This window comes from Temnothorax curvispinosus, unplaced genomic scaffold, assembly GCF_003070985.1.
Source record: "Temnothorax curvispinosus isolate PA1 unplaced genomic scaffold, ASM307098v1 QBEX01004532.1, whole genome shotgun sequence".
Classification (NCBI taxonomy): domain Eukaryota; kingdom Metazoa; phylum Arthropoda; class Insecta; order Hymenoptera; family Formicidae; genus Temnothorax; species Temnothorax curvispinosus.
The window spans coordinates 219,090-240,025 of NW_020214312.1; the positions used below are offsets into that span (position 1 = coordinate 219,090).

General features: G+C 42.2%; 7 protein-coding genes across 13 annotated transcripts in view; 3 read left to right on the plus strand and 4 right to left on the minus strand.

The window, feature by feature from the left end:
• Positions 1-60: 60 nt before the first annotated feature.
• Positions 61-1,812, minus strand: LOC112453598 (GPI mannosyltransferase 1). Its single transcript, XM_025014428.1, has one exon. The coding sequence runs from the start codon at positions 1,801-1,803 to the stop codon at positions 631-633; it is 1,173 nt and encodes a 390-aa protein (XP_024870196.1). The 5' UTR covers positions 1,804-1,812; the 3' UTR covers positions 61-630.
• A 41-nt stretch (positions 1,813-1,853) lies between these two features.
• On the minus strand, positions 1,854-2,170 carry LOC112453600. Its single transcript, XM_025014430.1, has one exon. The coding sequence runs from the start codon at positions 2,070-2,072 to the stop codon at positions 1,875-1,877; it is 198 nt and encodes a 65-aa protein (XP_024870198.1). The 5' UTR covers positions 2,073-2,170; the 3' UTR covers positions 1,854-1,874.
• Positions 2,171-2,261: 91 nt separating this feature from the next.
• Positions 2,262-2,919, minus strand: LOC112453599 (cx9C motif-containing protein 4). Its single transcript, XM_025014429.1, has 3 exons — positions 2,773-2,919; positions 2,435-2,571; positions 2,262-2,314 (listed from the first exon to the last, which is right to left on the minus strand). Exons 1-3 carry the CDS (start codon positions 2,828-2,830, stop codon positions 2,297-2,299), a joined length of 213 nt encoding a protein of 70 aa, XP_024870197.1. The 5' UTR covers positions 2,831-2,919; the 3' UTR covers positions 2,262-2,296.
• Positions 2,920-3,045: 126 nt separating this feature from the next.
• On the plus strand, positions 3,046-4,800 carry LOC112453605 (dolichyl-phosphate beta-glucosyltransferase). Its single transcript, XM_025014447.1, has 5 exons — positions 3,046-3,267; positions 3,443-3,617; positions 3,692-3,888; positions 3,992-4,100; positions 4,232-4,800. Exons 1-5 carry the CDS (start codon positions 3,205-3,207, stop codon positions 4,672-4,674), a joined length of 987 nt encoding a protein of 328 aa, XP_024870215.1. The 5' UTR covers positions 3,046-3,204; the 3' UTR covers positions 4,675-4,800.
• Positions 4,801-5,404: 604 nt separating this feature from the next.
• LOC112453606 (programmed cell death protein 6) lies at positions 5,405-7,919 on the plus strand. Of its 2 annotated transcripts, none has more exons than XM_025014448.1 (4): positions 5,405-5,687; positions 6,045-6,151; positions 6,582-6,880; positions 7,187-7,919. In XM_025014448.1, exons 1-4 carry the CDS (start codon positions 5,632-5,634, stop codon positions 7,286-7,288), a joined length of 564 nt encoding a protein of 187 aa, XP_024870216.1. In that variant the 5' UTR covers positions 5,405-5,631; the 3' UTR covers positions 7,289-7,919. The 2 variants fall into 2 exon arrangements, with proteins under 2 accessions (XP_024870216.1, XP_024870217.1); XM_025014449.1 differs by having other exon boundaries at positions 5,409-5,687; positions 6,612-6,880.
• A 237-nt stretch (positions 7,920-8,156) lies between these two features.
• On the minus strand, positions 8,157-9,332 carry LOC112453607 (MICOS complex subunit Mic10-like). Its single transcript, XM_025014450.1, has 3 exons — positions 9,106-9,332; positions 8,979-9,026; positions 8,157-8,364 (listed from the first exon to the last, which is right to left on the minus strand). Exons 1-3 carry the CDS (start codon positions 9,182-9,184, stop codon positions 8,237-8,239), a joined length of 255 nt encoding a protein of 84 aa, XP_024870218.1. The 5' UTR covers positions 9,185-9,332; the 3' UTR covers positions 8,157-8,236.
• A 1,532-nt stretch (positions 9,333-10,864) lies between these two features.
• LOC112453609 (casein kinase I) overlaps positions 10,865-20,936 on the plus strand; it is a 28,067-nt gene continuing 17,995 nt past the window's right edge. For 2 of the 6 annotated variants that reach the window (XM_025014452.1, XM_025014454.1), the window contains exon 1: positions 10,865-12,292. In XM_025014452.1, coding sequence (XP_024870220.1) covers positions 12,064-12,292 — 229 coding nt within the window. In that variant the 5' untranslated portion in view covers positions 10,865-12,063. The remainder of the gene's footprint in view (positions 12,293-20,936) is intronic. The other 4 variants (XM_025014456.1, XM_025014457.1, XM_025014453.1 and 1 more) reach the window with 3 other exon arrangements.

Below are 20,936 nucleotides of genomic sequence, written 5' to 3' on the forward strand. Positions count from 1 at the left end.
CGATATAAGTACCGCGTAGACTAATGAAAGTGATACTTTATAAATAATCAGACTTGTAGATAATATGTGCTTTTTTATTAAAACTTAAATAAATTCAAGTTTTTTGAACAATCTACCATCTGCTGCCCTAGGTATTTTCCAAGAATTAATAGTACAGGATGTCAGAAAATTACAACTCTAAATTTCTTGTTGTTACTTATTGAAAGTTCAAAAAAAAAGAACTCTTATAAATAGATAATCTGTTTACATCGTGTTTATTTAATAAAAATTAAAGAGATATAAAAATAAGTGACAATTATTTAGCTCAACAAAAATCGACTTCAGTTTATGCAAAGAATTTATTACAAGATTTGTGACTGCAATTTTGACATCCTGTACGTACATAAAATTAATACAATTCTGTGTAATTTGTTTTCAAGTTATAATTGATTGTGCAATTCTTTTACGCCATATTATCGCACATTATGATCACTTAAAAACGTATATAAGAAGATATTCCATTGATCTCTGTTATATTTTTTAATTATTTATTTTTTATGATATATGTACAGAATAATGTACAGAATATCCCATTGAGATAAATATTATAGTATAATCAACTTTTATAATTAAGATAAATGTCAATTATAATTAACTTTTATAATGATGAATAATATCTACTAAAACTTTTACATTAGCAGCAAAAAATAGAAGACCAGATATCCAAAGAAAAACGAACGAATTAAAACTTTGGAATTCTAGCATGTAAGCGACTAACAACCAAATAACTTGACTTAAAATCCAAAAACACGCCAAACACGTGCCCCTACGCAGGCTCATTTCGATATTTGGCAGACACAGAGGTAACAACGACAGAAACCAGAAGAAATACTGGGAAGTTATCACCGGATTATACATCACCGCGATTATCGCCTGGACGAACATAGCGAATGGCAACTTGGATTTTTCTGAATAGTAATATGACGACATCAACAATAGTAATAACTGAGGCAGAAACGTAAGGACCTTCTGAATCACATCCTGTGGTTGATTAGCGGATAAATAGAGCATGTAGAAATATACGGAAAAATTGTGCCTGGTGTCTTTACGCACTAAATGATATATAAAACTCTCGTACAAGAATTTAAAGCCATACAGGCAATAACCCGTGCCTGTTAATATAACAATCGAGAACGCGCAACTCAGCACGAGCTTCCATTGGTCCCTGTTCGGTAGGAAACGATTATCTTTACACAGAGACAAAAACATGGGCAAACTGAACATTAATGGATACAATCTGAAATGTACAGATATCCCATGTAGCAATCCGGCCGATACAATTTTGTCTCTCTGTAAAAAATCCAATGTGAGTGCAACTAAAAGTACTGCCAATGAATCTGCGTTACCTCTCGTCGAGATCACCAATGTTAACGGATTATAGAGCCATAGGAGCGCGCAGTTATCTCTTACGATATTATTACATCTCTGTCGCGCGAGAATATTTCTAATTAGAACCGCAATCAGTATATCTACCGTGGAAAATAAAATCTTTCCGAAGTCCTTGTGCAATATGATATTTGGTGTCAAGAGCCAAGCCAGAAAAGGCGAATAGCGGTAAGTATGACGGTCGAACGGTGATCTCCGTTCTACCACGTGCCTAGCGGCGTCAGTAAATACTTTATAGTCCACATCTGTGTACGGCACTGCGAAGTACTCGTCGTGAAAGTTGGCGTACAGTATCAAAACTAATCGTAGAACAAACGCCAGTAAACAATGCGACGTAAATGACGAGATACTTATTTTAGCGCGTGTCGCAGTCATCATTTTCGTACGGTTAAAGGTGAGGCGTTAAATCAAACACACAGAAACCCCACTGATCCAATCATCAAGCTCGTTTATAATCTCGTATTACTGCTCGCAGCGGCTTTAACAAGACATTTTTTCAATTCGTTGAACTCCGCGGCGCAAGCGTTCTTTTCTAAATTGGATTTCGCTAATACGCAAGACGCGTACTTTGACGCCGAATCTTGACACCGAGCTAACAGAATCGGATATTGTCTCAATCTCTGCTTCGCTTTTTTTACAGCCTCCATTCTCTTACGCAAACAGATAACAGATTTACCCGAACTCAAAATCGATCGGAAAGATCAATTTTTTTCATGTTCTCTGGCGGTTTAGCAAAGAAAATGTCGTAAATTGGTTTGCTGAATATCATACACATAGCAATCGCTGTACCTGAGAAAACAAATATTCGTGGATAACGGTACATAAATCCTCTTTTCGGCACTATCCTTCTTCTCCCTTCGTTTTGCATCGCTTATCTTATAACTTTTCGCTGAAAAAACGTTAGTAAAGTTGAAGATTATAGAATGAAGTCTATAATTGTCGAGAGGTATTGCATCTCTCTGATAAAAGACAAGATTCTATATTTTGATGAAACAAATATCAGACTTACGTAATCTACGGTATTATGCTCGTATGGTTTCGAGGTATTTATGCCGTCGCAAACTGTAGAGTTAGCAGAATTTTTTAAGCAACACTTTCTAATTTCTTCAAGTACGTCTGCACAACGGGAAGGCTGGAACACATTGTCTAAGAACAGAAATATTATTATTATTGAAGTATTATTCCATATTTATTTAATAAAAACTTAAGCATGCATTTATTATATCAACTATGTAATACTAATCGAGATATCAGCTAAATTCATGCGATTTTCATGCTCAGTTCAAAAGGAGAGGTTAGAAACCTATTATGTTTCCTAGTACTTCGATTAAATTAGATTATACAAACCGTTTAAGCATTTCTGCAATTTACATGCAATTTGTTTGCAAGGATCGGCGGTCGTCATGCAAAATAATTACAGGGTTCTTTAATTCTTCCTTGTAACACGCTGCACGGTGCAATCTTACATAACTTTAGCCGGCATTACATGGAACATGGAATTGATGGAATGGCACTACGACTACGTGCTAAGTGCTTTGTGAAACGGCGGCCGGCCAATGCCGCGCTCGCATGCCTTCTTTACCAATCGCGTCAATTATCTGTAGTTTCTCCTTTCGTAAATGTGCGGGGAAACACGGTGCAGAGAGTGAGGGAGTGCAACTGGAACGTACAGACTTTTAGATGACGTATACTAAGAATGAAAGAAAAATAGAGATATGCTCGATGCTATATACTTTTCATCTCTCATTGTCTAATTGTTAAGTGTTCTCCAGTGCTGAAATGTTATCATTGGGATGTTTACTGTGTTACGGAGTACTGCTGGCTGCACTCGTCATAATTTTGGTATGCTCAGGTTATCTTACACTTGTTTCTTTTTCAATTAAGACGTCACCCTAATTAACAATTTAAAAAATAATTCTATTATGCACTTTTATTCTGTACAATCGTATAAAATACAATGAAATAATTATTCTTTTAATACAATGGCTTTTTACAGAAGTGTACGTGTCTGTTTTAGTGTTTTGTAGTGATATACGTGACGAGCGAGCGATATCCCAGAATCTCGAGGGATGAAAGTGAAAAGTTCTTTCTCGACTGCAACACAAAGAGAAGGGAGGCATTCCCTTCGTTACACGATCCCTGGAGCGTACATCTCAGTGTCATTATACCTGCTTACAATGAGGAACAAAGACGTAATATTCGTTGCATATGTATTATTTCTAGGCGTTATTATGTGTTATTTATTAATTTTACTTTTATTTAACAGTGCCTCCAATGTTGGACGAATGTCTGGAATATTTGGAGGAACGTAGCAAGTCTGGATTAACTTACGAAGTGATAGTAGTCAGTGACGGCAGTAGAGACAAGACTGTAGATTTTGCACATAGTTACGCGTCAATATACAATACTATAAGAGTACTGAACCTTGTAAAAAATAGAGGAAAAGGTGGTGCTGTAAGATTGGTTAGTAATTCTGATGGAGCTAGGAAGCTTCATTGTTGTTAAGTAAGTCAGTTTTACATTGTCATATCATTATTTAGAATTATTGTATTTTAATTTATTCAAGGGTATGCTGAGTGCGAGAGGTAGTGCTTTATTATTCGCGGATGCAGATGGTGCTACCAAGTTCAGTGATCTAAAAAAGTTAGATGAGAGTTTAACAAACGTTCTAGGATGTAAGTTGAAAAGAAATTAAGATTTTGATATTACATTTAATTTCTTATATTTAATAATTCTCTAATGGTCCTAATAGAGAGCTACAGATTACAATATTAGAGTATTATTAATTCTAATCAATTTATTTCAGTCGATTACACGAGCAAGCCTGAGGAAACGGCGTTGTCCGACGCGGTAATATGTGGATCAAGAGCGCATTTAGAGAAGGAAGAAACTGCCAAGCGATCCTACTTCCGACTCTTTCTCATGCACGGATTTCATTTCTTAGTTTGGCTGTTGTGCGTTAGAGGCATTAGAGATACGCAGTGCGGATTTAAGCTCCTAACGAGAAAATCAGCGAGAACGATATTCGAAGCGTTGCACGTCGAACGCTGGGCATTTGACGTGGAAATGCTCTACATCGCCCAGACTCTCAACATTCCCGTGACCGAAATAGCGGTTAACTGGACGGAGATCGAGGGCTCCAAGATAGTACCGTTTTGGAGTTGGCTGCAGATGGGCAGGGATCTACTACTCATCTGGCTTAGATACAAAATCGGAGCGTGGAAGATAAATAAACCTAAAACGACTTAGTATTAACGCATAATTCGCATAAAACAGTCAGTCGAAAGATTCCCATCTCGATTGACCTTTCTCCTGATCTATTTGTAAGGATATTTTTAATAATGAAATATATTATGAAAATTTATACACATGAAACACAGCTTATGTAAAGTTCTTCGTGAATGATACAAAAGGGGGAATACGGTCAGAAGACCAAGAGCGACGAGAGGCAAGTCTAATGTCGCCTGAAAAGTAATAGCAGCTACGTAAAATAAATTGATAATATTTTACAAATTTTTTCTCACGTGCGATCATACGTAATTATAAATTGGAGCAGAAAAACATCGTTAATGCCTCTGAAAATTAAATTGCAATTAAATACCAATCTACATCTTTTCCAGATTTTTTAACAATAACATATTATTTATAAATAAAAAGTATTTTTAATTTTATATATTTAATTAAAATTAACAAGAATAGTTATATATTTAGATTAAATAGTTATATAAACTGTAAACATTAAAAACATTATTAACTAATTTATTTTAAATTAATCTTATTACAGTAATTGAGATGAAATATATATGTCCGAGGTCAATAGAGGCCTTTTTTACAGCTAAACTTTTCGCATTTTTACTTTTTTACTTTTTCCTCCAACATCAAAGCATCCGCGTATCTCATTTCAAGTGCGGAAAGTGCTACGAGATGCACCTGTAAAGTACAGACCTAATACATTTCGGAACGCAGTTCCGGTGTTGGCAGATGTTGGTATTGGTCAGTATAAAGTGACGTGTCGTAAAGTCACGCTTTCGAGAAATTCCAGCCCAGAGCCAGTGAATTTCAGCGTAGATCGTAGATTGCGTAGAACAGTCGCGGTTGTTAGTGCGATAGATTGCGATTATCTTCTCCTAACAAACGCAATATCGCGCAAGATATTGTACCGTTGTCTCATTTCGTCGTGACATTCCTTGTCGATTATTCACGAAAATGTCTTTTATATCGCCGATGCCGAGCCAGCAATTCCTTTGGGATGTATTCCAGCGGTACAGTATACCCTTCTACAAATTATTCTATAATTTTCCTATTTTCTATACAATAAATTATTGTACAATTATGACATTACTTAATACGTATCCTCTCTTTCTAAATAGTCTCCGACACCTGCGGAGACTATTTCCTTGCGCGACGCGAACCCTCATTTTCAGTAATTAGTTTAACCTACACGAATTTTGCTTTTGTATTTTTTTTACTCCGCATTATGCGCCTTTTTATCCAGCAAAATTCTGTTTTATCTCCCTGACGTAATCGTGCGTTTCGATAAATTTAAAGATTCAAACGAATAAATTTGGCAATGACTAATGACATTCAGTTGATAATTGAAAATAATCACTTTTTATCAGGGTGGACAGGGACAGATCCGGTACAATCACTGCGGAGGAGCTACAGCAAGCTCTCTCAAACGGTACATGGACGCCGTTCAATCCCGAAACAGTACGTCTAATGATCGGTACGATATGTTTTCAGTATATTTTCAAAATGACCATGTGAATTTATAATGTATATATTACTTTTGTACCCAGGTAGCAATTAATGTCTAAAAGACATCATAAAGACATCTTTAAGATTTCTGGCATCTTAAAGACATCTTTATGATGTCTTTTAGACATTAATGCTATCTGGGTATCTATGATTTCTTCTATTCTCTTAAAACCTTCTCATCTCTTTTCTATAGTGCTAAATGGGAAAGGCTGCATCTCTGTCGCTTGACGCTAGGAAACCTAGTTCATGTAGACTGTTTTAATTCCTTCAAATCATAGCATGTCGCACACTCTTGGTTCTTTCAATATATCATTGTAGTAAAATGATACATGTACGATATCGATTTGCATGGTCTTTTGATATTGTTATTATTTTGTTCCCTACTTTTGTTGGCACAGGTATGTTTGATAAAACCGATCCTGCTACAGGTATGTTTGATAAGAAGCAGGCAGGTACCGTCAGTTTCGAGGAGTTCGGAGCGCTGTGGAAGTACGTCACCGATTGGGAGAGTTGTTTCCGATCGTTCGATCGCGACAACAGCGGCAACATTGATCGCAATGAGTTGAAGACGGCTCTTACAAACTTTGGCTACCGTTTAACCGATCAAACGATCGACATGCTAATACGAAAGTACGATCGTGCGGGACGTGGTACAATATACTTTGATGACTTTATACAGTGCTGCATTGTCCTATACGTAAGTACAGGTGTCTAAGTATCTAAATCATTTTATTAGGCATAGCTCGTGACTTTGCCTGGAAATATCTATCAACTTTTATGTGTAAAAGCTTTGATCTAAGCACAACTGATTTGAGATCTCCTCGAGTTAGACTTGTACTTAAATGAGTTATTTTATTGTTATTTATAGATTTAAATAATATTGGGAAAGCCGATTTTTGAGCCTACACGTTTGATCACAGTTTTAAAAATACGTTTGACTGATAATCTTGAAACGTTTGAATTCATTATGAAGAAATTTAATAATCATACTTTCTATCTTCAGACTCTTACAACCGCCTTTAGACGACTGGATACAGATCTGGATGGTGTCATAACGATTCACTACGAACAATTTTTGGGCATGGTGTTTAATCTTAAGATATAAGTTGCACGATGTCACTCTACAAATATTTCATTCTTTCTTGCCGGTTCGGCAGCATATTCAATACCTAAAGATACACTATAAGATGCCAAATAAAGACACAAGAATTTTTATGTACTATATATGATATGGAGAAAAACCCAGAATCTCCAAAATTAATATTCATTTTTATATTTTCTTTGCAGTATTAATTAAATTTGATCAGGTTAACGAAGAGTTTATTGGAAAATAAATTATAGATTACAGTACATGTCCGTTTATTTGAATATTTTCGTAATAGTAATACTTCGTTAATATTACTATTGTTCTTAAATTGTTTTATTTCTTATAAAATACAATTATACGTGAAATTCTTGTCAAATAATAAATTTTGGAAGTTCTGAAATAATTTGTCAATTGAACAGATAATTTGTGTTAATAGAGATATACTACTATATCCATTTAAGACGTGATATAGTCCGTTAATGCAAGTCAGTTATAATAACTTGTATCTGTTACAGAACATCACTGATTATTATTGTTTGCAAATCAAGTTTGAATGCACTATATATGCGCTTCCAGCATTACTGTTATATGTATATTATGTAATGAAAAAATTTCTGAATATAAATGTGTAAAATGTGCGTTTAAATAATTATAAGCAACGATGACAAAACTGGCAAATGTCCTACATTTCTTAACACGTTATTACATATTTTATGCATATTAATATTTGTCGATATATAACGTTCATAGTTATATTTTTCTATAATTATTATACTAATATAATTATAATAAGTGATCGAAAAATATATTTCTTTTACAAAGGAATTAACTGTGCATTACTTTCCTAAGATCGGGTAGTGTGGATCAAATGCAAAAAAAAAATAGATTATTGTGGTAAAGATACTCAGTTTATTAAAATTTTAATCTTAATAATAACTTCAATTTCGCTTTTACAATTTGCTCTAATTATTTCTTTTCCTCAAGTTTACTTCTGGGCGTCTGCTGACGTATCGATGCATTGAGGTCTGCCTCGCAATTGGAATATGCCATACCTAATCCGAAACCAGCACCGGTTATAATGGGCCACTTCCTTCCTACAGAGAAAATTCAGCATCCATATACACATCTCGTAAAACAATTGAAAAGTAATTTGACAAAATTATATGATTTCTTTAAATTTCTTTCATAAATTATCTAATTAAACAAACATTTATTTATTTAAGTATATTACTGTCATCTAATCTAGAATACATTAAAGTAGCACTAATCGCACTGTAAAACTATTGTTCTTGACACAAGATAAAAAAACTAATCTATGAAAACTATACTACGAATAAAAGGAATTATATACTTTCATTTAGAATTAAAGGGATCATAAAATAAGTATTAACTCTCTAATGACATTGCTTATGAAAAAAATTATACAATCAGTAAATACCAATTGATCATGTAATCATTGAGACTTGAAAAATATAGATATAAGACTATAAACTTCAAGTATAATTAACGTTTTAACAGCGAAATATACATGTAATTGACACACGTGCAATATATTAATGTTAAGGATGGCGGACCGAAATCTAAGTACATCTATGTCTCTGAATATCTCGCTACTGACTCCAACAATTATATTAATAAATACAGTTATGTCATAGGGGTGTAACGGCACAAAACACACGCACACACATCGGCAACAAGGTGATCTTACTTTTGAAGAAAAATAGAGAAAACACTCCGCCAAGGACCACGCCGCCACCTGAAAAAAGAGAAATCTCGTCAGCAACATTTGCGGACGGTGCATTCGTCGTCGCGGACGGTTCGGGAGCGATAATTACCCAGCTTGAGGATCGCGTCCGTGAAGCAGCGGTCCCACTTTCGCCCGATCTCGTCCTCGGCCCACACGGCGCCGGCCATTTTTCGCTGGGTTATGACTGGTTATAACGCCACTGCCGTTACGTCATTCGCCCGAAACGAGACCGTTCACGTGCATCCGACGATCGGTCATATTGATCCGGCGGGCTCGCACGCCTCTTTCTCCGGCTCCGACTCCGGCTCCGTTTCGCGCGCGCAGTCGCGCAACACGCGAGAAAATCGCTGGCGATGGAAATAGCGAAGCGAGGAAACTGAATTCTTTCCGGCCGATATTTTTCCTTCAGAGATAAGTGGATCTTCGTAACGCGCGCCTTCGCGCCGCTCGCGCACGGCTACCAATCTGCGTCGATCACCGTCGATATTCAACGGTATTTTATCACCCGTTCGAAATGTGTAAAATTGGAGTAAATTCCTTCCGTTCCCGGCTTTCCCTGCGATCTTTCTCCCTCTCGTCCGGACAACTCGAGAGAGTCATTTACAACGTGCAATTCGCAAGAGAAATCATTCTCGTCACATCTGCGACTAGAATTTTATAAACAGGCCAGCGTGAAAGCAAGTTCAGAGTTGAGGCCAGTCGTGATTGGTCGGTCGCCGTGAAGAATAATCGAACGAAAAGATGTAGATGAATTTAACGTTAAATTTCTATTTATTTCTTAAATTTTTATTCATTTCTAAGCTTCACCCAGTTTAGCAAACATGATTTTTTATTTTTTAAATAAAAATATTTTATTCTTTTGCCTATATAATATTATATGTAAAATAATTTTGCGTGAAAACGTGCGTGATGTTTCTTTTCAGGCGGATTTATTTATTTATCAGTTTTTTAGTTTGCCGGACACGATCATTTTTGTATGTACCGCGTGTCCGTCTCGATTGTCGTCGCCCACGAGAACTCGAACCGACTCGAACTCGCACGCGCGGCGCGGCGGTCGAATCGAAGGCGCGGTCGATTCGGCGTGACGTAGGGTAGGCTGGGTAGGGCGGTTGGCCGGCCTGCCGGTGTCTCGTAAGCGACTCATTTCACCCACGTCTCGTCGAGCGCGAGAGAGAGGCAGGTGCGCTGGCCTGTCCGTCCGCGAGCGTTTGATCGGGGGTGAGGACGAGTCCACGGGGTTACCGTTCGTGCGTGCGTTTGCGAGATTCGCGCGCGGACGGCTCCGTGTGGAAAAACGCGCGAAAGACCGAGTCGCGCGGGTCGCCGAGGTGGCTGCACATCCGGCGGAGCGGCGCGCGACGTCGTGAGAAGAAAGAGAGAGATCGGGCGAGCAGCACGCTCCGAGAGTCCGCTGTCGTGGCGGCAGTGACAAAGAGAGAGAGAGAGAGAGAGTGAGAAAAGAGAGAGTGGGCGCGAGTGTTTTTTTTTCTTCGCGCGCGTGTATGCGTGCGTTATTCAAGACCGATCGGGAGCATTTCCGCGCGGGACGGCAGGAGAGTCCCGCGCGCGGCGTGTGCGATCTACGTAGGTGCGGATTACACGAAGAGGCGGAGGGGGGAGAGGGGGGCCCGCGCGCCAGTCCACCAGTCCCCTAGGGAATCTCGGCGCCTCGCCGTTGCCTGTCGCGCGGATCGGCGGACGGAGCCGCCGCGCTGCGTGAGTCGCGCTGCGAACGGAGCCGCGGGTCGTGCGCGCGGAGTCGAGCGAGATACGCCGATACGCCGCCGTGTCGACGAGGAGGAGCCGGAGTAGCGTGAAACTCGTGACGAGGATCCAGCAAGAGAGAGTGAGAGAGTCTCCGGACGCGCGCGAGCGCACGCGGCTCGCTCGCGCAGGTAAAATCCGCGGCGCTCCGCGCGGCGCGTAATGGAGGAGCCGACGACCGCGAAGCGCGCTCGCGGCAGTACCAGCAGCGACAGCGATAGCAGCAGCAGCAACAGGAGCAGCAGCAGCAGCAGGAGCAGCAGAAGCAGAAACACCAGGAGGAGCGACAACGGCACAACCGTGCGCAGCAACAACAGCAACGACCGTCGTCACCACCGCCACCGCCGCCACGGTAATGCCGTGCTGCGCCGCCACCGCGTCGTCAGAGCGTGAGCCGCGCGATTCCTGTCGTCGACTGTTCCGGCACCCGGCAATCCCGGCAGCATCCCGGCGGCCGCCGCCGGGCGCGAGAGGCGGGTCGAACGTGCTATGGGATCGTCCGGGAGCGACGACGCCGCACGACGCCGCAACGACCGTTCGCGTCCACCCGTTACGTTTGCCGTGACGTTCGCCGACCGTCGGGCCGCGAGCAGGGAGTAGGAGCAGCGAGACAGCACCTCAGATACGCTTCCTCGGCGCGCCGCGCCGCACCGCGCCCTTCCACGTCCTACGTGTCCTACGTGTCGTCGATCGTACCTAAACGTAAACGTAAACGCGACGTCCCCGCCGGCCGTGAGGGATAAGATCGGCGGCTCTCGGGCGAGAGGTTAGGCTGGCATGGGGATTGATCCCCGTGAGGTGGCATCGTCCGTCGAACTCTGACAATCAGCCAGCCAGTCAGCCCCTTTTGGCACCCTCTATCTATATCTTTCTCTCTCTCTTTCCTTCTCCCCTCCTCCCTCTTTCCCGTTCTGTCGCCGCCACCCGCGCGCGTCCTACCCTTCCGCGCCCTACGCGGTGTACACCGCGCCCGCGCGTGCCCTTTTCCGCTTGCGGAAACTGCGGCGAGTGTCGCGTTGTGTCGTTCCGCTTCTATCGCGTCGCGTCGGGTCCCGCCGTCGTGCCCGTCGTCCGCGCTTCCCAGGGGCACGAGGGATTATGCCCTGCACGGAGATCGGGATCGAGCCCCGTCACTGACCCAAAACAAGACATCGACAACGTCGTCGTCCGTCGTCGTCGTCGCCGTCGCCGCGAGTGTGGTGAAAATACGTGTGCACGCGCAGTTAGATCGTGTATCGATAATTAAATCGCCGCAACCGTGGATAACAACGGCCGGTACGAGATGCAGAAACGGGACGGCAGGGACAACCGCGACGACAAGGAGCTCGGGGCGCGCCGCACCGACCAGGAGGTCGCCAAACGGGCCTCCAGGGGCAGCGGGAACGCCGCCCGGTCGAACGTGCACTCGTCCCGGCACAGCGTCACCTCGTCGTCCGGCGTGCTCATGGTCGGCCCGAACTTCCGGGTCGGCAAGAAAATTGGCTGTGGAAACTTCGGGGAGCTCCGTCTCGGTGAGTCCTTCGTTGTTATTATTGTCCTTTCCCCGCGCGATTAAGTCACGTTTTGCAGGGAGAGGGATGAGCGATACTCTTTATAATTTTTTGGAAACAAAAGAAAATATTTGATACAAATGTAATATTCCATTATCGTCTCTGTTCAAGTATCCGTCTTGACGCTCGGAACGACGTTTTCCGCGGTATGTCCGACGAATCACGACGTTGATTTTAATGGCAGGTTTCCTGATAAAATTATTATCGATTTTTCCTCGGCGAAGACAGAGAGAGATACCGACAGTTGTCGAGAGCGATTGAGAGAGAGAAGGACTTTCTGCAAGCTGAGCTCCAGGAGCACGAATGACAAAATGGAGAAACAAAGTCGTATCCCTTGGTTAATTCTTAAAATACATTCCAACATGATTTCATGCTTCAAATTACGAAGAAACGCGTGACTCAAAGTGAAAAAGTGAAAGACAAACGATGACCTCCCACGACATTTTCGCCGAGGAAAAGTCGACTCTAAATTAAGGCATTCTGCTGTTACAATTAAGGTCGCGAGAATTGCGGAGACAACACCCCGTGCATATGTATAATATGTATACGCGAGAGATATCGTGCGATATGAAAATCCGTTCTAGACAATTTTAGAATCAAGCTCATTCTCGAATGAACGATTCGATTGATCCCGCAATATGTCGGTGCAATTCCCTGTTACGTCGGACTTCTTTTTTCGAAGACATCGTTTCTTTATTTTTATACGTTGAATTAGTTCTTTGTAAAGCGGCACTGAAAATAAGATCGATGCTGATCTATGAGAGGCATCGCGAAATTAAATTAACCAATTAACGAATACTTAAAAATGATTTCTCGCTCGGTGTTACTATACTCGGTGAATTTATACGTTATATTTATTTATTATATAATACGTTAAGAAAATTTTTAAAATGTTTAAGTATTTATTCATTGATTGCGAATTTATACGAAGTATATATAATGGATTAAGACAATTTGAAAAATTTTTATATGTTTATCCCTCGCGAATTTACATGTTTATTTATTATACGCTGCATTAAGAAAATTTATAAAATGTTCAAATATTTATTCATCGCGAATTTATACGAAGTACATGTAATGGATTAAGAAAATTTAAAACATTTAAAACAATTTTTAAAACATTTATCTATCACGAATTTATACGTGTGAAGTTTCATTTTATACAAATTCGTTTAAAACAGCGAAAAGGAGATAAGATAAAAACGCTGTGCCGAGAAAAGATTTCGGAATGATCGCCAGGAGCGACGAAAGGACACGCGAACTTCTCTCATTATCTTACGAAAAACGAGCGAAACGTCACGTTAGATCTCCTCACGTGGTCGGCGTTCGCCGTTTTTACGAATCGAACTATCGAGCAATGTTTACGACGATATCCGCAATCTGCAGTCTTGCATGTAACGACGATGAAATCTGGAGTTATCAGCCCCTCGAGTGCTCGCGGCGCGAGTTCGTGTGACTAATGATGTCTGCCGCGCGCTGAAAACAATGATTCTAACATCGGGAGAGGCTAACGCTCTCCCGATTATCGCGGCAATGGCATAATACAGAGCGGGTTCTACATACTGACGCTACTGTACGGTAGACCGGAAGCCTGCAAATATTGATGTTCCCCCGACAAAGCGCCAACGTGTTCTCACAATTATTAATCGCAAACAGTACGATATTTATTTTTGCCCCTTTTGAATTATAAAATTAAACATTCTATCGCGCCGTTCGATCTTCAGCTGAAAACGTGCGGTTTGAAAAACTTTAGAGGCTTATATACAGCGTGTATATGTATAATTTTTTTCATCTCTATACTCGATCTCTTTTTTATGCAATTTTTCTAATCAAAATTCGGATCGAGGGACGATCGTTTTGTGCAAGTTCTGCTCCGATGCCTTTTCGAATTGAGAATTGTTACCGAAAAGTAAAATAAACCTGTTCCCTTCGATATTAGAGATACCTCCTTAGAGACGCGAGTCTAAGTTTCTCAACGGAGAAATCTTTTGCCGAGCTGACGAAATATCAGGCGGGCTGACACAGCGAAACGGCTTTGCAGCTTTGATGCGCTCGGAGCAACATCTTTCGTGGCGTTTCATCGCGCGCGAAACGACGCGACGCTCGGCTCGGCTCGGCTCGGGGAAACATTGCGTTTTCCAGCCGTAATGGCCGCGGTTGTTACTGCAAAAAGCGTTCATGCGGAAAATCCTACGGCGCTCGGCTCGTTGCACGGTTAACACGAGCCGCGATTTCGCTAACGCGTTATTACCCATTCGTAATGACGACTTTGTTAGTAATAGCCGCTTTAACAGCTCGTTCGATGTCATCGTCGACGATTATATCACTCGTGACAAGCTAGTAATTAGCTGCTAATATCAGAGATTGTATACTTAAAATAGATAAACTTATCCTACAGCTTATCTTGCGTATGTTTGCCTATAGAGGAGAAAGAGAGAGAGAGAGAGAGAAAAAATGAATAAAGGGACATAAATTTTGATTGTTCCGCGAAATATTTATCCGGAATGAATATGGAGAAAACATGTAGAGAGAATGATGGTCTCTTTCGACAACGCCGCCGGGGCGAGCGAAAGAATTTCCAGAAACCGCTCTCGCGTGATTCATCTTTGAATACTCGCTCTTGTGGGTGAATATTCGTGCGGTTTTACCGCGCCGGCCGCCTTCTTGAAATACCTGCCGCGACGCGAGACCGCAGAGCTTGCACGAAAAATATTTTAAGTTTACCGGACGTTCTGGCGTTAGGAGTGACAGTTGAGAAGTATATCGCGTTATCTTTCCTCGAGTAAACAAGTCACGCCGGGAGTTCCAATGCGGGGAAAAGCGAAATTTGACGCGGAATACAGATTTCAACCTAGTTTTAATTTTAATATCGGAGCCACCTCGTCAGAAGTAATAACGTTACGTGGAAGAGGATAGTGTCCGATTGATCTTTGCTTGAAAAAAATTTGTTCCAAATTTGTCGAAGGCAGCTCGAAAAAGTTTTATTCCAAATTCGCTCGCTGCTGGAGATTATTTGACCGTTGATATATTCTGTAGATAGACTGCCGGTGTATTTCAGTAAAGCACGAGAACCGGCACTCGCACTTACAAATGACATCTGATATGCCATCAATGATAACATGCATGAGTCATTGACAATTTTAAATTATTTCATCATGCTGCATCTTTTTAAGGCCTAAACAGAAGTACAGGCAATAGAAACAGGGAATTAGCCAGGCAACAGAAATAACCGCATTTCAACTTATAATAAAATACTCATTAGGGTGATTGGTCAGGTACAGGTAATAGAAAATAGAAATCCAACGCGTCGGAAATTTTGTTCCTATTGCCTATTTCATATTTCGTTGCGTTGATACACAGTTTTTGGCAAGTTGAAATCTGGTCATTTCTGTTACCTGATGGCTTATTCCCTGTTCCTGTTATTGTGTTCACCTGTTATTGTGTTTAGGCCTTTACGCTTGCATTGGTCCCACGTCGATGTTACCTTTCTTCTTCCTTTTTTTATCATAGCTCGAAGCTATCGAAACGTGACTATCCTTAAAACGGATGATTTATATCTCTCGTTAATATTTCTTATTATATTTCCCTGCTTTTAAAAATTGTCTTATTCAACACATGTGGAATCGGTAATTATACAGGGATATAATGGAACATCGCACAAATATTCGATAATTAATACCGCTTTGTAATTGTATTGAATCATGTCTGTATCCCTTGTTTTTTCTTCTTCCTTATTCTAACTCGAGAGTCCCAAAATACGCAGCTATTTTATTTTTGACAAGCGCAAAAATGTGTGCAAGATAAAACGCGAATAAAGCGAACAGGTTTGCTCGGTGCCCCTCCTGACGACAACAAAAACGAGCATCACAGCGGCGGTGGCGGCAACGACGCGTTTGTCGAACAACACTCGACACCGGAATGAATCCGAGCCCTTCATTGGCTTGGCCGGCTGCTCCGCGCAATGAGGGACACGCGTGTGTCGTTAATATCGTTATGCATGCGTTATCAGTTTATCACCTCGTGCTTGTTTCTCGCTCGCTCGAGGGTCGTAAACGCGTCCACCAATTGACCCGTCGTCGGCGTCGCGCGCACCATGCGCGAATCTAAACGAAAATTGTCGGCAAATTGCTTTCCGGGCTGCTGATACATCGCTCCGAATCCGGAATCGTATATACACCTTAATGACCCAATTTCGAACCGCTCACGGTCCAAATTTTTGTAAGTCGCGTGTGTACGTATACACACACGTAACTGCATGCCAACAATCGTTACTTTGCGCACAGTTGGACGATAAACAAGTTCTTTGGACAGTAGAGATAGCTTGCGCGAGCCGACGTTCCTTTTATAAGAAAAAGATTATTATTTGATTCAGTATTATTTGATACATAAATCTTAATGCATATGTTAATTTCTTCGATATTATTACATATTTCATTCATAAAATTTTTCGCACCGATTAGCCTGTAAAGGATTAAAGTTTTGCGTGGTAGAAATGGAACACTCTGTACACCGAGAAAACGGCTCACTCCGTAAATCTGAAGCGATAAGGCCCGTCCACTTTTCGTACGCAGCAATCTTCGTGCACGGCAGCCGGAACCGCGATACGTGTTCGAGGACAGGAAGTACGAAATTCCAAACCGTAGGCCACAAAGTGGCACACACGTAAGACCTTCCGGTCCTACCTGAGGGGGTCGATCGCAGCCCGCCGTTACGTTCCCACGGTCACGTCCGACAAAAATTGATCGACTCTTCTGAGAAGAGCGTACTCCGATTCGTCCCCGTCGAGGGATTCTCCCCGCTCCCTCTCGAAGAAGAAGAAAGCACATCTGAATGAAGTCGCAACTGCGACAGGCGTATTTTTCTCTCTCAAAAACGCGAAATACAAAGCGCAAATTAGATTCTAAATTAGGTTCTTAGGAAAACGTGAATTATTTAAAAGGTTGTAAATAAAGTCTTCGAAAAATTTATTTTCTCAACGCTTTACGCAACAAAGCTTTACGCGAGACCACCTTCCTTTACAAATCTAATCTATTTTCCCAAAAGAAATATTCTCCTCATTCTTCTGTTGTTTTGCGTCTTGATTACCGGCCCACCCTTTACGTCGAGTCATTCGTGCCTCGGCGTATAAGCGAACTCTTGACGCTCGTGAGGCCGCAATTAGGCGTTACTTCCGCTTACACGGATCAGCTGATTCCCAGCAGCCGCCCAGCTGACTCTCAAATTCTCGTATCTGCCTCTCACGACGCGCAGCTGTCATCGTCGCGGTAATTTTCCAGTCTTTAATCGGTCCAAGCTTTCAGGTAGGGACACGCAATTACGGCGTCACGCGAGCCCACGCTATCTCTTTTATCATTAGCGTCGTATAAATAACATTGTTTAATAAAGCTCCCATCGATTCGCAGTTCTTTTGCCATTTACCTACAAGCGCTATACGTCTCGCTCGCCGCTACTGCCAGTCGGTCCTGCATTCTTTCTCATCGGGACGTTACTGTCATCTGGGACAAACCCAGGCCGGCTAGGCCCGCGACGGCTCGTTTTTACGATCTACGAATTCTTGAAATTTCAAAGTCCGCTTTTCTTTCTTTCTCCTCTGTTTTACGTTATACTTGGATGAGTAGGCGCTATACTATGCGCTCGTTCGACAATGTAATACAACGTGACGAACACACGGACTCACGTGACGAGAGAGTCGCGCGCTCGTGCGCGCGTCACGCGTGTACAGCAGTGTACACGCATGTCCGCGCAGGTTCTCGAGGGCACGTAGCAACCTGTCTGCTCGGCCGACTCGGCTCGGCGCGACGGCGCGGCGGCCGTCGGCCGACTCGGCTCTTCGAGTGACTCAGGACGACAGACTTCCCGGCTGGTCGCGTTGCCGAGCGAAACGAACGAGCCGCGTACCGTGCAACGCCCTTTTAACCCTGCTCTTACATTCGCTTCCTGCACGCGTTTTAGTATATATACGTTGGAATCCGACACGCTCCGAGTTTTAAATCTACGGCCTTAATCAGCCGTACTGTCGTTCCCTCACGTTGCACAAATACTTGAAAATTGAAATGTATACTTACCTAATTTATACTGATATTAAATTAGGAAATTGAGAACATAGATTGTTAAGAACAGATTCTTCAATAAAGATTAAATTTGGATTTAACGGGAAAAAATAAGAGCTGAGTCTACTCGAAGATATGAGGATCTCTAACGAAGGCTTTAATTTGAGAAATATTTAAGAATAATTCGCTGCAGGATTTTCACTTTTTCGTCGCTTCTGCAGTTAATTGCGTTACTCGACCGGTAATATGGGAATTAAGAAGACCTTTGATAAGCGTTTTTATTGATTTATTTTATTGTGTTGGTATAGCGGATGCGTAGATGGCCGCATCGAGCGAAACCCGATTATTCTAGTCAATATACGCTCGTTCATAAATCAACGGTGCGAGTGCCGCGCGAATCAATAATAGCGAAACGCCACGCTATTGACGTAATATCGGCAATTTGTTGAGTATCCAATGGTTATATGAAGCGAACGTTTCAATATTAAACTATTGCAAAATAGCACAACATACAAATTACGATATAAATAAAGTCATATGTTACGGTATTTTCCGCGTTTAATAAAATTAGAGTAAAATATATGAGGCACAGAGAAAGGAAAATAAATTTTTCTGTAAAACGATTATAGCAAAACAATTCTTTTTATTCTCTCCGAACAATTGACATTGTGAAAATTTTCCATCGAATAATTTACGTCAATGAGCAAACAAATATTGCGTGGAAAAAGAATTATGTGCATATGTGGCGAGCCGTCGAATATTTTATTAAATAACCAGTAATTAAAATGTTTATCATAAAACAAAATAGATTTCGCTAGACACGCCGACCGAATCATTCATATTTCCAGAATCATTTAACGATAACAATCCAATTTCTCTGTTTGCGACAAAAACACTGCACTTCCAAGTGTTTCCAAGTAGTTTTCACTTATTTTCTTCTTTCGTTCGCACGAACGCGCGCTCTTGCCGTCCCTCGTGACGCGCTCGTCGGCTTGAATAAAAATTATATCGCGCGTCCCGTTGAAGGTTTCGCGCCGTTGCGTTGTCGCATCGAAATGAGACATGTGCGTACGCGCCGTTGCAAGTGGATTATCGTCGGCGCGCTCCGCGGCTCCAACACGCGCCGCTCTTCGAGTTATTACTCCGACTGGCAATGACTGATGCCCACGCGGTCTGCCGGCGCGCGGCGATTTCGCGATGTCGTTGAAGCAACTTTCTCCGAGTCGAGTTTTCCTGATTAAGTCGAGGGGCGTGGTGCGTATTAATCAACGTTAATTTAAACTATCTATCGTCGTTTCCGTTCGCCATCGTTTTCGATACCTGTTACTTTTCCCTGGTCACGTATACAACAGTTTCTTCTCCCACGTCGATTTGTCGTTGAAAACTATCTCGCCCTCGATCATCTCAAAATCGTCAATCATTTCTCTGGTCTTGGCAAAACCTCGCCGAATACTTCGTCCGCGATATTAATCGCTCAAGTCATTTAATGTAAATACCTTCGGCACAAATGCTGCCTGATTTACGGCACGCTCGGTCGGCGAAATGGTTATAACGGATTTACGTACGTAGGTCGATTTATCGCGCTGACGTCGTCCTTACGAACGTAACGTTCGTTATAGCTGTTACCTTCTTACATCCGCAACAAAGTCCAGGAATACCTGGCTATACGCGAAAGTCAATACTTCGTCCACCGAGAACCGCGCTCGTGACGAAGATTTATCATCTAGAAAATACGTGGCGCGGGGAAAAGGGGCGATCACTTTCGAAAATATCGATTTTAGAAGACGATATATTCGAAGACGATACGCGCGGAATCGCTAACATCGGGGCACGGCGTTACTCGTCCAGGGTTAAAAATACAGCTATAAAAGCGTTGCTGGCCGGTAACGGTTGCTCAGCGCTGCGTGCAAGTCGTGAGTGAAATTAAACGCGCCTGAGAGAGCGATCTACGATCGGCCCTCCCGCCTTTTTTTTTTCTTTCGAGCGCTCGCGAACAATAGTCCGACGAGAGGCGGTCGGACGTTTTTGCGCGTCGTCCTCGTTCCGCGGTCCGTCACCGGAGGAAACTGTTCTGTTGCCGCGCGGGTTCGCAACACGAATCCAGAAGGGCCTGGCGATAGCGCGAGGTCTTCTCGGTGGCGAAGGCCTAAACGCGTCTAGAATTCCTCGATCACCTATACAGGGTGTTCCAGATCTACTATCCCTCGATCAATCAGCCTTTGCTTCACAGAAGCAAAATTCTGTTAAATGTCATAGGATCTGAGGAAAAGTCTATTAACGCGTGAGCTCTAAGTTGCATATCCACGCCTTAGAAACTGCTCGACAAAGTTCTTCATATTCTTGTTCATAATCCGGAATCTCTATCGCTTCGCTGCACCGAGGAGAAATTGATTTCAAATCAGCTAAAAGAGAATTCACAGACGAAAGGAGCGGCGACAGTTCTGGGACACCGTCTATACGCGGCGCAGCTGCATCACTGCTAACTGATGTTTCACGCGACGATATCGATATCGGCGCGATGGTACTCGAGAACGAACGTTACTCTTCGATGATGA